Below are 16622 nucleotides of genomic sequence, written 5' to 3' on the forward strand. Positions count from 1 at the left end.
CGGTTCTCAAGTCAAACTCAACTAATAAAAACGTCAATAAAATGTGGCAAGACCTTAAACTCTACAAGGATATAGATAAAGGCTAAATAAAGCTTTAAATCAATAGTGATTATTGCTAGCAGACGTCCCGGCAGGCTGCTGGGAATTAATTACTTGCTACATCATTCTGCAGCACATAGTTTAGTAATGGCTTCTCCCCCCACAGTATTGAGCAGTTTTAGTGTGGAGAGCTGCAAAACAAAAAACCCCACCCCCAAACAAACCAAAACCAACACCCCCCACCCCCACAAAAAAAATCCCCCCAAACAAAAGCGACCCCCCAAAATTCCCCAAATAATAATAATAATAATTATAATAATTATAATAATAATTATAATAGTCATAACAATTTAAGGGATGTGTGAGAGGGGTTTCATTAAGTAGACTGCACCTGGGTAGAGAGTTTCGTCTGAATCATTGGTTGTGACAGGGTTTACCTAGAGCTGGCATTAGCTTCCATTCTGAACTGCTTCAAACATCCCTATTTACAAACAAAAGGAACACCAAAAAAAAAAACCCCAACAGCCCCCCAAAAGCAAACAAACAAACAAACATACAAACAAAAAATAATCCCAAAAAATAGAAATCACAGATACCTCAACAACAGAAATCACAAACACCTCAACAAAGCAACCATTTCTTCTTAAGTCTATTCGCAAGGATATTACTGGAGAACATTTCTATTCCATCTGGATTCTGGGCAATGAGATTTCAGCCTCCAGAAATCTGGGGACAATTTTTCATATATATATATATATATATATATATATATATATATAAAAAATATATGCTGGGTTTGAGGCCCACCTTCCTCCATGTCTGGGGAGAGCAGGAAAAGCGGTTCTGCAAGGAGAGGGCAGGGAAGGAGGGTCCCAGTAGGGGCTGGGGTGGGGGGTGGGGGGGTGGGGCTGCAGCGGTGGAATAGCACAGTGAGGCTCCGGCAATGCTATTATGGCTCTGTCTGTCCCAGAGGTCACGACCGACAGACAATTCACAAACAACAAACAAGGACGACAGACGAGGACAAAGGACAATGACACAACAATAAACGCTGGGCACTCCTAAAAGATGCACAGCTACAGTAGGAGACATTTCGCTCGACCCCTTCAATAGTGGTGGCTGGAGTGTCACCTGTTGCCGGCAACAGGAGCCATAGGGAGAGATCCCAGCTGCCAACATTAAAGGGATTAAATCTGATGTGAAATTTAGACACACACCTCTAGTCTTCAAGCATCAACCCCAAAATCTCAGGAAGAATTTCTTTTATTGTATTTATTTTTTAAATTTATTTTATTTCTTTTTAACATGTCTGTAGTTTTATCACCAGTAGTATTTTCTTGCTCCAGAACATGACAGTAGCAAGACGATGGGTAAGGCTTGCGTTTCTCTCCTGCTAGCTTTTGACTGGAAGACAGAATCTAACTTTGCTCTGAGTAACACATGCTGTCACCGGCGGGACCTTAGCAAGATTCATCTGGCGCTCGCCGTGCTTCTGACGCACCTGGAGGGGCCTTACGTAGCCCCCGCCTTGTTCTCGCACGCTTCTGCCCCTGCCCAGACGCACGCACGCACGCACCCACACGCACCCGCAGCACGAGTGAGATGTTCCCCTGTGCGGGCGTGACAGTACCTCGCTGGTCTCTGACTCTCTGGGGAGAGGAAGGGGTTCGTTTAAAGTACAGTAGAAGAGCTGCAACATAAGAAGAGGAGCTGGTGAAAGCGTTAAGTCAAACAAAAACTCCAACGTTCTGGGAGGGGATCCAAGCTGCATTACACATCTGCGCGGGCAAATATTGCCCATCGGTTTCTGCTGACTGCAGAGACAAGCCAACTGATGGATTTATAAAATAATAATAATAATAATAAAATAATAATAATAACAATAATAATAATAATAATACTATACTGAAGCAAATCAAACATATATAACAGCGGGTGCATCATTTCCATAGGTTTATGTTGCTACGTAACTCTTCTCTGTATACACTGCTCAGTCCACCATGGCCAGAAACCCCTTCCCCCCCCCCCCAAAAAAAACACCCCAATAATAACAGGATTTCGAAGACCATTTCTAATGCTGAAAAGTGGAAACAAGCATGAGGTTGAAATTCGTTGTGTTTCCTGCTTTTGGCTTGAACCACTTTGAAACACCTTCAATCGTGCCACGTTGTTGAGGCCCGGTTCCAGGCGCTGGGGCCCGGAGCAGGCTTAATGCTCCACCGTGTGGCAAACGCAAGAACATCTACCGAGACAAAAAATAAATCGACATCTCACCTGCGTTTTCCTCTGACTATTTCATAAGAAATTCACATCAATTTTCTTCCAGTTATTGTCTGTGGTAATCCAAGGGCCTCCCACCCCCACTGCCCCCATTTCCAGCTCAGAGAACAAACACAGTGACTATCACAGATTTAACAAGAACAAGCTCACGCACACCAATACAAAAGGTAACATTAATGCTTAAATGAAAAAGGTCCTCTCCAAATAATTCATTAAAATATTAAAAAAGAAATCATTTTTGGAAAAAAAAAAAATCTATGATACCAAAAGATCTAATAAAGTAGTAAGGCACTCAAATCAGTATAGACTGTAGTCTCTTGCACTATTATACTGAAAGGCATATGGCACTGCATCCAGTCTGCCATTCTCTACCCCCTGCCAGCTCTAGGTTGCTCTTCAAAACCCAAGACTCCAGCCACCTCAGGCTGCTGCCTTCAGCTGGGCATGCTGGGATGGGTGTGACCCCTAAGCAAAGTCATTCGACCCCCAAGAGCTGAGGTGTGTTGTCTGCGGAGGCAAGGATGTGATTCAGGGGAGACTTTTTGTTGTGCATCTCCAGCAAGTCTTGAATGAAACCTGAGGGCCTCTCGTGCTCAGAGCTAGCCCGAGGTTCCTGGTCTTTCGCAGTCTGTTTCTGTGCACTCTTGGTGGGCTCCAGGAGGCAGGTGCTGGCTCCTCGCCCACTTGGCCTCTCCTCTCTGCAGGACAAGTCCTTGACTGTGCCAGCCAGGGACTCATTTTGGCTTCCCATGAGGCTCCCGACAGCCCCTGCAGAGTCACACTCGTTTTCTGAGATGGGGTTGGTGCCGCTGTGGCTAGACTCATTTTCGCTGTCTTCTCCACACCTCGACTGGGTCTCCTCCTTGTCGCTCTCCTTCCCGTGGTTTCGGGTGGTTTTGACTTTCTGGTGTATGCGCTGGTGACGAACCAGACTGTGTTTCAGAGTAAAGGTCCGTTCACAGGTTTGACACTTGTAAGGTCTCTCACCTGGAAGAGAGTTAATAGCCAGAGTCAGACATCAAGTCACCAATGACACTGTCTCGTTCTTGTTTTGAGCAGTATAAGACGCTCCACGCTCTGGGAATTCAGTATCTGTATCAAACGTGCCTCCTTTGTGCAGCACTTTGCTCCTGCACAAGCAGGCTACAGACAAATCCCTGAGTGTGCAAATGAAAAACTAAGATGCCTATGAGCTTGGTACGGCCCCACATTAAGGAAGAGGAAGACCATAAGCCCTGGGTTCTCATCTAATTCACTCAGCAACTTTTCTGGAAGACAACTGAGTTCCTCTGGAACTCAAAAGCCATCATGAAGCCTACCCACCATGGGGCTTTCCTGCTGCAGGCCAGCCCTGATACAGGTGGAGAGAGAGGACTCGAGATGGGAGGACGAGATACCACCCTGGACTGAACGGCGTGTGAGAAACATTTCCCTCTTTCTTAGATGCTGGCAGATGGGCAAGGATGAAATGTGCAAGGCTCTCCACAAGAGCCTCTGCTCTCTCTGAAGCAGGGACAGTATCACCACATTTCACAGAGCAACTGAAGCACCCTGGCTCATCAGGCATTCACGGGACATGGGAAGTATCCGTTAGAGGGAATCAAAATGTACTGACCCAGTGAAAAACGCCTGCCTCAGGGTGTTATTCACAAAGCTGATGGTGTGAGGAACATCTGAAGGCTCCTGAGAAACCTTTTCATGCCTATTCCACATATGCTACTCCCAGGACAAAATTCTTCCTCCTATTTTGCGGAGTTACAGTGCAGAGCAGCTGCAGGTACCTTCTGTTGTAACCCACAGGCCATCTGCTCCTATCTCAGAGCTGCTTTTTGCACCTGAAATGCTTCAATACTTCCCTAAGCATGAGCTCACTGGAAAACAATGCCACCACAGTTCCAGAGACAAAATTCCCCCATAGTCCCCATCAAACAGAGTGCCCTGAGGCGCCCTGAAGAACCAAAGTTCCCACCTTGACCCATCCTGCATTTTTCACTCCACTCCACCTATTAAAGACTTGTGCCAATGAGGGTTGAAAACAAGACACTCATGGTTCATGGCTTGCTTGGAATCAGTGAAAACAAATCAGTTACAATCTGCAGGCAGCTGGCTCTGGGTTCTGCTGTCCCTGGGAAGCCTGACACTTCCTAGAAATGTTTCTCTATAGTTCCCTGCTTGGGCATCTGCTATCAAGAGAAGGAGTGGCTCCCCAGGCGTGTTTTTGGCCAAGAGCCTTTGCCCACCAGGCTGTGACCAATGCCAGCGCTGGGGCTCACCCTGAACTTGGGCAGGCAGCACCAGAGCATCCCACAACGACCTGCTGGGAAACAGCTTGCACTGGGAGAGCATTTCCAGCCTAATTGCCATGTATGAGGCAGGCAGAGGTTTCTTGTCCACTTCAGCATGTCCCAGACATTCTTCTGAGTGAAAAAATCTCCAAGCCTTACAGTTATCATTACAGCCTGAGGGCATTTGCTGATACAGCTGAACAAGAAGGAAGGAAAGAAGGGCACACATCATTTGGGTACAACTCAGAACTTCAGGCATTAGCATCTTCCCAAGGCTGCTGAACTAGTATGAAAGTAGGTACGAGAATGGGACCTGTCTTTTGTTCACTTGTGGCTCCATGCCAGAAGAAAACAGGCCAATTTCACACTTGATAGGGGAAAAAGTCTGGTTAAGGCACCAGTCTCTGGGGTAGTTGACTAAACATCATTGTCAACGACAGCACAAATATTTTTTTAATCACAAAGAGCTTGTCTTTGGCAGAGAGCACCTTCAAGAAGCATAAAGTGTCAACCTGCCTGTTTGCCCACATCACAGCAGCTTGCTGACAGGTAAAATGCATCATTAATAAGGACACCTTAATAAGGATGAATGAGCTGGCTCATGGCTTCATCTCATCTGCAAGGCCCTGCTGCAAACTGTATCACTTAGAGCAACCCCAGGTGTTCTAACTGCCAAGTCATGCCATCAAACAAAGCATTTTGCTCCCTGTGCTCCACCTTGCCTGCCCAAGCCTGAAGAGCAAGCTGTGCACTGTAGCTTTACCTTTCACTTGAGCAGATGACCAGCAGGTTACCCATACTAGACTCAAACAATCAGACAAAACCAGACTCTCTAACACTCAGGGGTGAAGGCCTCATCATGCACTGACAGGTTTCTACACTGCCTGGCAAAATACTGTGAAGAGGTAGAGCCACACAGACACTGGAGGGAACAACTGCTCAGGGATCTCCATGCTTGGCTTCACCTCTAAACTCAGTCAAGCAATCATGGGAGAAAACAGACTGGGAACTGAAGATAAGGCAGTGGTGTCAATTCCCACTCCTTTGATAGGCTTTGTATGCAGCATGGGGATTGGGGCAGTGAAGCAACCTTGCAGATACCTGTAGACTAAAAGCAGTGTCTCCAACCTCAAGTACTAGCAGCAACTGTGCAACTACAGAGCAGATGCTTCAGCTTGGTGGCAGACTTGCTCATAAGGTTGAGAGGAAATAGCCTCATGTTTCATCAGGGAAGGTTTAGGTTTGACAGTAGGAACAATTTCTTCCCCAAAAGGGTTGTCAAGGCATGGAACAGGCCGCCCAGGGAAGTCGTTGAGTCCCTGTCCCTGGAGGGATTTAAAAGCTGTACCGATGTGGTGCTGAGGGACATGGTTTTGTGGTGACCTGGCAGTGCTGGGATTAATGGTTGGACTTGATGATCTTAAAGGCCTCTTCCAACTACAACAATTCTATGATTCTACGATCTGTTCTGCCCTCAAGCCTCCTCTTACCTGTATGAGACCGCATATGTCGCGTCAGATCTTGCAGAGACCAGAAACGCTTGTTGCACACAGTGCAGACTTTCTTTCTTTTGTCTGCTTTTTCAGTACTCTTAGCCCCATCAGTCTTTGGTTTTCTGTCATCACTGCTCTTCTCAGTGGACTTTCTCTCTGTGCCTTCCCCCTCAGAGATGCTTTCGCTCTCTTCATTCTCCTTTCCTGTTGCCTCAAAGTCCACAGGAGACTCCACTACCTTCAAGTCCATCGGAGACTCTTCCTGCTCAACACCAGAGACCTGCATCGAGGGAGCTCCTGCATCATCCTGAATGCTTTTGCTTTCATCCTCACTGCTCCTTTCATCCTTTCTGTCCTCACGAGTGTGGGCCTTTTTGTGACGGCTAAGAGTGCCAGCAAACTTGAAGGTTTTGCCACAAATGTCACAGGGATGTTTCCTTTCAGTCTGAGAACTGCTGCCTGCACTCTGGTCACTCTCTGCCAGCTTGAAGTCCATTAATTTGCTGGCAAAATTGAGGTCAAGACTTTTGTTACTTACAGAATCTTCCTCGGGGCCTTCTTCATATCCATCTGCTTTTTCTTCAGCATCCTCCTCTGCTGCAGGGGAGTCAGCCTTCTGCTCCTCCTTGAGGCCATGCTCACTCTCTGGTAGCTCTGTTATTTCATCTGGCTGTTCCTTCTCACCAGAGGTCAGGTCCAAGACTTCGTTTCCTGTCGACAGTGTCTCTGCATCGGGCTGGCTGTCTGCAAGCAAACAGAGAGAAACTTTGAGTGGGATGCCCTCTGCTAAGTCACAACTACCAGCGGTCAGGCTGCCCACAGACCCACAACCATTGCTTCTGGCCAAGCAATCTCCTCATGTTTCTTTTACCTGTGACTCAGGCCAGTAACTTAGAGATGAAAAGAAATCAAACCACCCCAGAACCCCATTAGTAAGATGGTTACAAATGCCTTCTTTCACAAAACATGCTCGCAGTAGGGTGGAGGGAGGTGATTCTCCCCTCTACCCTGCTCTCATGAGCCCCTGCCTGGAGTGCTGTGTCCAGCTCTGGAAACCCCAACACAAGAAGGACATAGAACTGTTCAAGCTGCTCCAGAAGAGGCCATGAAGATGATCAGAGGGCTGGATCAGCTCTCCTGTGAAGACAGGCTAAGAGAGTTGGGGTTGTTCAAACTGGAGAAGACAGAGCTCCAAGCACATCTTAGAGCAACCTTCTAGTATGTGTAGGGGGCCCACATGACAGCTGGAGAGGGACTTTGTACAAAAATGTGTGGTTACAGGATGTGGGCTAATGGCTTCAAACTGGAAGAAGTTCAATTCAGATTAGACATTAGGAAGAAATTCTTCCCCAGGAGGGTGGTGAGGCACTGGAACAGGTTGCCCAGAGAAGCTGTAGAGGCTCCAAGCCTGGAAACGTTCAAGGCTTTGAGCCTTGAGCCACCTGGTCTAGTAGACAGTATCCCTGGCCATGATTCTTGGCAGTTTCTTTAAGTTATTTTTAATATAAATACCAAATGCTGAGACACCAGTGAAGGGCTGAGGTCACTGCTGTTACAAATGCACCATTCCAGAGACACGTGAATGTATTACTTATAAACTCCTGTATAAAAATATGGACATTTATCAAAGTAACACACACACATCCACATATTAATCAAACTGATTTATAAGTACGTTCCCTTTTCAAAGAGAATGTAAAGGGCCCATAGAATCACACAGAATATATCTGGTTGGAAGAGACCTCAAAGATCAGCCAGTCCAACCCTTGACCCAGCACTGAAGGGTCAACACTAAACCACGTCCCTGAGCACCAGGTCCACATGCCACTTGAACCCCCAGGGATGGTGACTCCACCACTGCCCTGGTCAGACCATTCCAGTGTTTGATAATCCTCCCTGTGAAGAAGTATTTCCTAGCATCCAGCCTGAACCTCCCCTGGTGCAGCTTGAAACCATTTCCTCTAGTCCTGTTGCTTTAAACCAAGGAGAAGAGGCTGGCTCCCTTCTCACTCCAACTTCCCTTCATGTAGTTGCAGAGAGCTCTCCCCTCAGCCTCCTCTTCCCCAGACTGAACAACTCCGACTCCCTCAGATGGGCCTTGTAGGTCATGCTCCAGGCCCGTCAGGAGCCTCACTGCCCTTCTCTGGATATTCTCCAACACCTCAATGTCCTTCCTATAGTGAGGGACTCAGAACTGAACACAGTACTTGAGGTGTGGCCTCACCAGTGCTGAGTACAGGGGAATGATCACCTCCCTGTTCTTGCTGGCCGCAGTGTTTCTAATACAAGCCAGGATGCCGTTGGCTTTCTCAGCCACCTGGGCACACAACTGACTCATATTCAGCTGAATGTCAACCAATATCTTCAGGTCCCTCTCCAAGTTGCAGCTTTCCAAACACACATCCTCAAGTCTGTAACTTACCATGGGGTTGTGACCCAAATGCAGAACCTGGCACTTAGCCTTGTTGAAGGACCACCACCCTTTGCTGTTTCACAAGTACTCTGAGGAGAGGGAGAGGGAGAGAAATGGGAGCCAGGCACACAGGAGAAGGCAGGCCCACACAGTGACACACAGGCAGCTGGCACAGCCGAGGGAGGGAGCCCCAAAGCCAGACTTAAGCTCTGTCTACACAGGGGAAGTGTTTAAAACGGAAGCATGGCCATGGGTTCCTGCCTGCCACCTTCTTCCACACACCACGTCTCAAGGCAGCACCTCACCTTGGGCCAAGAGCAGGAATGAACAGAAGGATTCATAAATCACAGAATTGTTTCAATTGGAAAAGATCATCAAGTTCAAGCACTGTCTAACTCTGCCAAGTCTGCTGCTCAACTATGTCCCTTCGTGGCAACTGAGGTGACTTCCTGCTGCTGGAAAGGTCCTTTTGTTTCCTCAGCTACCCACTCTCAACCCAGCCCATGAATGGCCTTAACATTCACACAGGGTCTTTTTCACTAGAGCACAAGTTTATGCTGGACTGCAGCGACCCTGTAATCACTGCTCCCTTTAGGCTAAGGGCAAGAGGGAAAGGAATCACAGAATGGTTTGAGTTGGAAGGGACCTTTAAAGGTCATCTAGTCCAACCTCCCAGCAGTCAGCAGATCAGGTTGCTTAGAGCCAAATTCAACCTGACTGGGAATGCTTGCAGTGATGGAGCATTTACCACTTCCCTCAGCAACCTCTGCTTTTCTGTTGTTTCACCACCCTCACTGTAAAATGTTTCTTCTAACTATCAACTCTGAACATCCTTCTAGTTTCAAACCGTCACCCCTTGTCTGGTCACAGCAAGCCCTGCTGAACAGCCTGCCCCATCTCTCTTACCAGCCCCTTTTAAGTTCTAAAGGTGACAATAAGGTCTCCCTGGAGCCTTCTTTTCTCCATGCTGAACATCACCAACTCTCACAATCAGAAAGAGGAGTTTCTGCCTCAGATGCTTCTAGTTGCTACCATCACAAAGACCTATCTGTGGACAAAGAGGCAAATATGGTGTGGCAAAGTGGGGTTGAGATGCAAAGACCTTGAACTGAAACCAATAGAAAGCACCTAAAAGGGCTGCTGTAATCCTGCCATTTGTGGTCACCCTCAGCAAAGTGGCAGGCACCTCCTGGCAGGTGTGGGTCACCATGTCCCATAGCCAGTGATGTCAGGATTGTTAGGCAGAAAAGCTTCAAGCAAAGGCTGCAAAGAAAGACTTGCAAGTGGAGCACGGAGAGGGTTCAGGAGGGAGTGGGGCAGGAAACCAAGTGAGCTCTGATAGAATGGAGAGGAACGAAGGGCATGGAGACTGAGATGAAAGCTCCTCTGTTATCCTGCCCAGAGAGGTGTTTTGTAACTCTCTGCTAACCAAAGAGAAGATAGCAGATGCAGCCTAAGTTGGGTTTTCAACAGGAAATACCAGGAACAAAGTGAACAAGGGGAATACATGCTAATAGCACTCAAGTACAAGAAAGGCAAACCCAGAATGTCTTGATGCTCTAAAATGCAACATTCCCAACTTTTAGACTCTACATGCCCCATGTCATGCCTGATTTTCCAATTTTCTCCTAATTTTCACTAAGTTCCTTCTTCTCCTCCTAGTATTTCCAAAAATACATTCTTTTTCTTATGGAATACTAATCCCTCAATAAATTGTACCTGAACTCTATCTCCTTTTTGCCTCTCCTCAGTGCCCTGGGCCCTTTCCCTGCTGTTACTCTGTTCTTGTGTGGCTGACCTGCAATTACATTTTCCTGCACACAAGAGATACACTCCAGGGGATGGGTGGTCCACAGATAAGTGATGTTGCCTTACTGGAGCAGGCAAACAGGCGAGGTCAACGGCAAGAAAAGCAAATGTGTAGTTTAAAGAACATGCCTTCACAAGGGACAAAGGCCGCTCCAGACTCTGGGAGCACAGATGTACACAGGTTTTCTCCACCCCTGAACGACTACATTCAAGCCTGGGGTAGGGACAGAGTCAGGAACATGCTGACACTGATACGTGCCTTGGGTGAGCACTCTTCCTTCTTACCTGCACGAACCAGACCTGCTGTGTTCCTCATCGAGGAGTTTCACCAGCCCCTAATGAAACTTCCTGTGTCTCCTACGGTGGCAGCTCCTGCCGCGTCCAGCTGCTCTGTGGTTACCCCCAAGCTGCATGGTTGGTTCTGCAGCTGGTGAAACAGTGAGCTGCTTTGCACAAACCTCGGGTGTTTGGGCATGGGTGCAAAATCAGCCAGGCTCTGCTGCAGCCAGACTGGAAGAGCAACAGGAGGGCTGCTAAGGTGTGTAGCAAACACAATGGTTGTGAAGGCAGCCATGGCAGGTCTGCTGTGGGATTTCTCCTGCGCTGTAAGGGACGCTGTAAGTGTGGTCTCACATTGGCAGTTGCTCCATCCACTCCAGATGTTAAGCTTGGCCCTGCACTACTATTTCTATCCCTTTCTACAGCAACAGAAACCTTGTTGACCATACAAGCCAACAAACTTTAAGCCAAGGAGAAGGATTTTGACTGAGCCTTCAGATCTGAGCAAACATGCCTCCAGCAAGGCTGAGCTCCTCTCAGATGGGTAATTCCTATTTCCAGAACTCTGTTGATTTACAGCACAGAGCAGTCACAGAATGGTGGGGGTTGGAAGGGACCTCTGGAGATCATCTAGTCCAACTGCCCTGCTATGGCAGGGTCACCCAGATCAGGTTATCCAGGATCATGTCCAGGAAGGTTTTGTATCTCTCCAGAGAAGGAGACTTGCATCTAGTCAGCGAGGAAAGCAGGGTATGTGAGAAAGGCCTGCTACTTCTTTCACCCCTTTCCATTTGGTTCACTTACTCAGGTTGTAAAATACTTTCCAGTCTGTTTGCTATCCCACAGATACTTATACTTGGCGAGTCAAGAGCACAAGAGTGGAGAGGTCAGCTTGACACGGCTCCCACCCACTACCACTCCTTCATTCTGCATTGTGGAAGCAGAATGCATGACCCTGTCATGGACAACTAGAGTTTGTGACACTCCTCCAAAGTGAGGACAAGAAGGTGACACTATTTGATTATGTCAGTTCTGACACTGGAGCCAAGGAACATGGGCATGATAAAGGAGAGAGAAGAGCCAAGCAGGGAGGTAAGGATGTAGGGATGAATGTAACATGAAGCAACCATCAGTAGCTCAGCTGCTACTTCATCAGCTCCTGGGAAAAAATGAACTTCTCAGGAGATATATTCATAAGCAAAACCTCAAGGACTCCATCTGAGAATCCAAAAACCTTTATGCCTGCAAGAAAGAAACCACTATACAGTTGTAACCAAAGTAACTTTTCCTTCAAGCTGTGGAAAGGAAAGTCTGTTTTGCTGAGGTCTATTTACATTTCAAGCTGCAGTTCTCAGTCAGCCCAGGCAGAAGACGCCACTTCATCTTTTATAGGTGGTAAGAAAGAAAGAGAAGTAAAGGGCTTTCCTGCATACCCAAACCAAACTGTCAGGACAGACACCAAAGGTGGAAAGTTTCAGATAAAAGAGCACACACACAGATCAAAGTGGGGAAGTTGCTGGCTTGACTCTTTTTTCCCCGGGGGTTTCTTTTTTTCCTGGAACTAAGGTGGAATAGAAAGTAGAGCTGAAGATGCTAAGGAGTTGGTAGATAAAACAGGGTGTTGTAATGGAAGTGATTTGGGGTCTTTAAAGCAAGTATTTATTGCCAAACATTGCTGGCATCCTGAGAGGAGTGTTAGAAGCCCCATCACAAAAACAGTGCTCTGAACTGGAGCAGAGAGAGCGCTGGAAAGGGATGTTGTACAAGCAGTTGGCATTATCAGTCAGATGAGCCAACGATTTACTGTTTGCCCTACATTAACGGAAATAACCCCAACTACTCTTGCATGTTACAACAAAAGCAGCTACCACTAGGTGGTAGCAGCCCAGTAAATTTGTGACTTTTCAGCCCCACTCACACAATGCTGCTTCTACTTCCACCCACAGACTGGGGAAACATCTTTCCAACATGCGAAGTCAACTTGCAAACTTTTGGGGGGTTATCTCTGCCCTAAGCACCAAAGTGTGCCACCTTCACTACGTGGCATGCATGCAGAGAAGTTAAATATTTAATTAGCCCCTGGCTGAGGAAGCTGCATGCCTTCTGAAACGAAAACATTCAAGGTAGCAGAGGATTGGTTACAGTAAACAAAACTGAATGCATCTGTCGGAAAAGGAGAAAATAATCTCTGCAAAAGCCCTCACTTTTTGCCTTTAACATAAGGCACGATCCTCCAGTACCTTCAAGGGAGCAGCTGAAGTCACCCACATAAAGAAAAGCGTCCAGGACTAGCTCTGTCTGAACCTACCAAGTAGAACTCTGCACTGAAAGCTCTAGACTTTCAGCTTATGCTGAATTCCACTTTCGGTGGAAAGCAGAGAATGCAGTCAGTGAGTTAAACATCATCTCCAAATAACAGCTCTAGCACTCAGGCCAAACAGGTCCTGCCTTACCCTGAGCTGTAGCACTGGAGCAGCTGTTAAGCTTTGCCTGTGACACTGAAAATGGTATTTCAAGCCCTTTGCCCTCTAGGAAATACCCACAAAATGTAGTTCAGAGGTACAAACAGCAAGAAGAGTTGGGAAAACCAAGAAAGTCCCACTGCTGTGGCCAGGGCTCACATGATTTCTGGAGTGGCAGAATGGCAGATATCTAGAGCAAAGATGAATACTGCTAGAGGCCAACCAGGAAATTCACCAAGTATACTCATTGTGTCAATATTTGCCTAGTTAGCAAAGAGTGGGTTATGTTCGACCCTCTCAAGCTACGGGTATGCCTCTTTAAGAAAGGGATCGCTCCTTAGCAAAGTCTCTATCTTACATAAGAGATAATCCCTTGCCCCATTCCCATCCCACATCTCTCTTCTGTCAGCAGTGTTTTGTTGCAAGAAGAGAGCATTCAGGAAGTCCTAAGGAGACAGAGGCAGGGCTGCTTTAATGTGATGGAAGCGGGCGATTCCTTACGTTGCTCCACAATTTCATTTTATGCCTCGCTGCTGGTGCAAGTCTTCCCTGGTCTGACTGCTGCAAACCAGGCCAGAGGTCCTCAGTTTGCTTCAGAAGCTATAGACTATTCCTTTTCTCTCCATGCACCAAGCACAAGCCCCATCACTCATACAGCCCCCTTGTCTCTGAATTCTATTCAAAACCACCATTCTAGTTTTGTTTTGGTTGAAAACAAGACCCCCCAAAAAATCCCTCTATAAATTTGTCCCAGTGGCACTGTGGAATTGCAGTTCCTGTCTTACACCTCATCTTCAAGCTTCATTTCATTTATAGTTGCCCCAATATCATCCAAGCATCTCACTTCATTCCCTTTCCCTCTGACACGTGGTGGAATCTGGATTATTCATGCCCAAGTGTGCCCTCTCATGGGCTCTGCACATGAACCCCAAGCAGACTGCTCACCCACCTTCTCAAATCAGAAAAAAAGAGACATTTTCACATTTTATATAAGCCTCAGCTTCAAAACATTGATTTATTTCCACTGATGTTGAAATCCAAGTTTCATTGACAATGGAGGGAGACCATGGGTCCAAAGCCATTGAAGGATTTTGGACCATGTTTAAAGACCACTAGGCGAAGCCAGTTAGAAACACAAAGCCCTGCTACACAGGAGTGGGTCTGGGCTCCTTCCTCACTGTCTAAAGCTGCTATTTGAAGGCACAAAGCATTTGACAACAAAGCCAATTTCATCAGCATCTCTCCCCAGCGCCTCCAGGAGATGCTGCCAGCTCCACACCTCAGCTGCATCAATGTGCTCTTTTAGGCTAGATCCGGGAACGGATCCCGCAACAGCCGGTCCCTCCCTTTGCCCTTTTCCTTTTTTGGGGCAGCTGGGTCAGATGCAGCTGAAGGGATGAACAGCTGGGAACAGGTCGAGCCAGTATAGCCAAGAAGTGCTTTGTGTTATCCAATCATGGCCCAAGGCTCTGTCTGCCAGGGGCAGGCTGAACCACTCTGACTAGCCCAGGGCTGGTTGCTAGGAACAACGTCTACTTCCACTGAAGTCTTACCCATCCTGCATGCTGTACCCAGTGCTCATCTGAGCAGCTTTAGAATCGCTTCTCTCCTCATCCCACCAACCCACTGAACTGAATTAGGATCTCTCTAACTACAAAGAAAGGTTACAATAGACCCAAGCAGAGCATTTTAGGCCCAAGAGGGATCTGGAGAAGGTGGATTGATGGGCCAAGGCTAATGGTATTAGGTTCAACGAGGCCAAGTGCCAATTTGGTCACAACAATCCCCTGCAATACTCCAGGCTTGGGGCAGGTGGCTGGAAACCCGAGGGTGTTGACAGACAGCTGTCTGAATGTGAGCCAGCAGTGTGCCCACGTGGCCAAGAAGGCCAGAAGCACCCTGGTCTGTATCAGCAACAGGGTGGCCACCAGGCCCAGGGCAGTGATTGTCCACCAGTACTTGGCAATGGTGAGGCCACACCTCAAATACTGGGTTCAGCTTAGGGCCCCTCACTACAAGAAGGATACTGAGGTACTGGAGGAAGTCTAAAGAAGGGCAATGAAGCTGGTGAAGAGCACAAGTCTTGTGAGGAGTGGCTGAAGGAACTGGAGCTGTTTAGTCTGGAGAAAAGGAGGCTCAAGAGACACTTTCTTGCTCTGTACAGATGCCTAAAAGGAAGTTAGAGCCAGGTGGGGTTCAATCTTTTCCTCCAAGGAACAAGAACTAGGACAAGAGGAAACAGCCTCAAATTGCACCAGGGAGGGTTGAGAGTGGACACTAGGAACAATTTCTTCCCCAAAAGGATTGTCAAGCTGTGGAACCCCCCCCAACAGGTTTCAAAGCTGTGTATAACTGGTGCCGAGGGACATGGTTTAATGGTGACCTGGCAGCGCTAGGTTAGTGGTTGGACTTGATGACCTTAAAGTTCTCTTCCAACCAAACAGTTACATGATTCTATGATTTTAGTTTCATTGTGCCATGAAGATCTTCAGAGTTGAGCACCTCCAGAGCCTTTTCTGCAGACTTTTGTTCTGTAAGGAGATCGTGTCATAACATGAGTCTTCCTCTCTCAGGCTGTAGCCATCTGTTGTCTGCACAGGCTGGAGGAGCCCACGTGACGCCCCAGATACCACGCTGCAGCCCTGAGAAGTTATACCCTGTTAACGTGGTAACAAGGCAGCTTAGTTTCTTTATGATAGGCAAGATCAAATCACGTCGTAACATGTCCCCAGCACGGCAGGCTTTAATGCCAGACCAGCACCGAGACCTGTATTACAACATTTGAATCACTGCAAGGCAACCTGCTGGATTAAAAGAAGAAGAAAGGAGGAGAGAGGCTGGGAAGATGGCATTTTCCCAAGCAAACCGGAGCTTGGAAATGCAAGAGGAAAATCCTATGCACGCTTGGTGCCATCTGATCAGCAGCTACCCCGAGGTACAGCCCATTCAGAATTTTAACTACCCTGATGTGCAGAGCCAACTTCTTGCTGTCTTTTGGTTTGTTATTTCAGCAGCTCTCCTTTGAAGCTGACTCAAAGTGACACAAAGTGACCCTGCAGGTGTGAACACCTTACAGCAACCGCTCCCTTGTGCAAACACCTCTTAGGCAAGGGACATGTATCACCATCTGCTGAGCTTCCTTCTTGCATCCACCCCATTTGGTAGCACAGAAAAACCCTGACTGCACTCACCCTTGGGTTTGTGCCTGCTTGTCCTTTCTGGCTAACCACCACTCGCCTGCCTACAGCAAATTCTTGCATGATCTGACATTCTATATCCTTCACTGCTGAAGTCTCCAAACACAAAGGGCAATAGATAGCAGGAGAGCTTCAATGCAGATGAATATATGGTAAAATACCTCTGGCAAAATAAATTACAAATGCCAATGTTTGGTAAAAACCCAACACCAGAGGGGAAGGGCCTGACACAAGAAAGAAGTATGTCTACCTGTCTGCACAGTAAGAAACTTCTTTGGGTGTTTTTCTGCTCTCCCTTTACTGCTTGGTGACCAACTACAACATCCTGACTGCAGGCTCCTCAAAAGCAGGCTCCTGAGATGTCC

The 16622-nt window shown here is 47.4% G+C and overlaps 1 protein-coding gene across 8 annotated transcripts in view; it reads right to left on the minus strand.

The window, feature by feature from the left end:
• Positions 1-2087: 2087 nt before the first annotated feature.
• RREB1 (ras responsive element binding protein 1) overlaps positions 2088-16622 on the minus strand; it is a 141285-nt gene continuing 126750 nt past the window's right edge. For 7 of the 8 annotated variants that reach the window (XM_054164388.1, XM_054164383.1, XM_054164384.1 and 4 more), the window contains 2 exons: positions 6095-6841; positions 2088-3306 (listed from right to left, as the gene is read on the minus strand). In XM_054164388.1, the coding sequence (XP_054020363.1) occupies positions 2795-3306; positions 6095-6841 (1259 nt within the window). In that variant the 3' untranslated portion in view covers positions 2088-2794. The remainder of the gene's footprint in view (positions 3307-6094; positions 6842-16622) is intronic. The other variant, XM_054164389.1, reaches the window with a different exon arrangement.

Source organism: Dryobates pubescens, chromosome 9 (genome assembly GCF_014839835.1).
Source record: "Dryobates pubescens isolate bDryPub1 chromosome 9, bDryPub1.pri, whole genome shotgun sequence".
NCBI lineage: Eukaryota > Metazoa > Chordata > Aves > Piciformes > Picidae > Dryobates > Dryobates pubescens.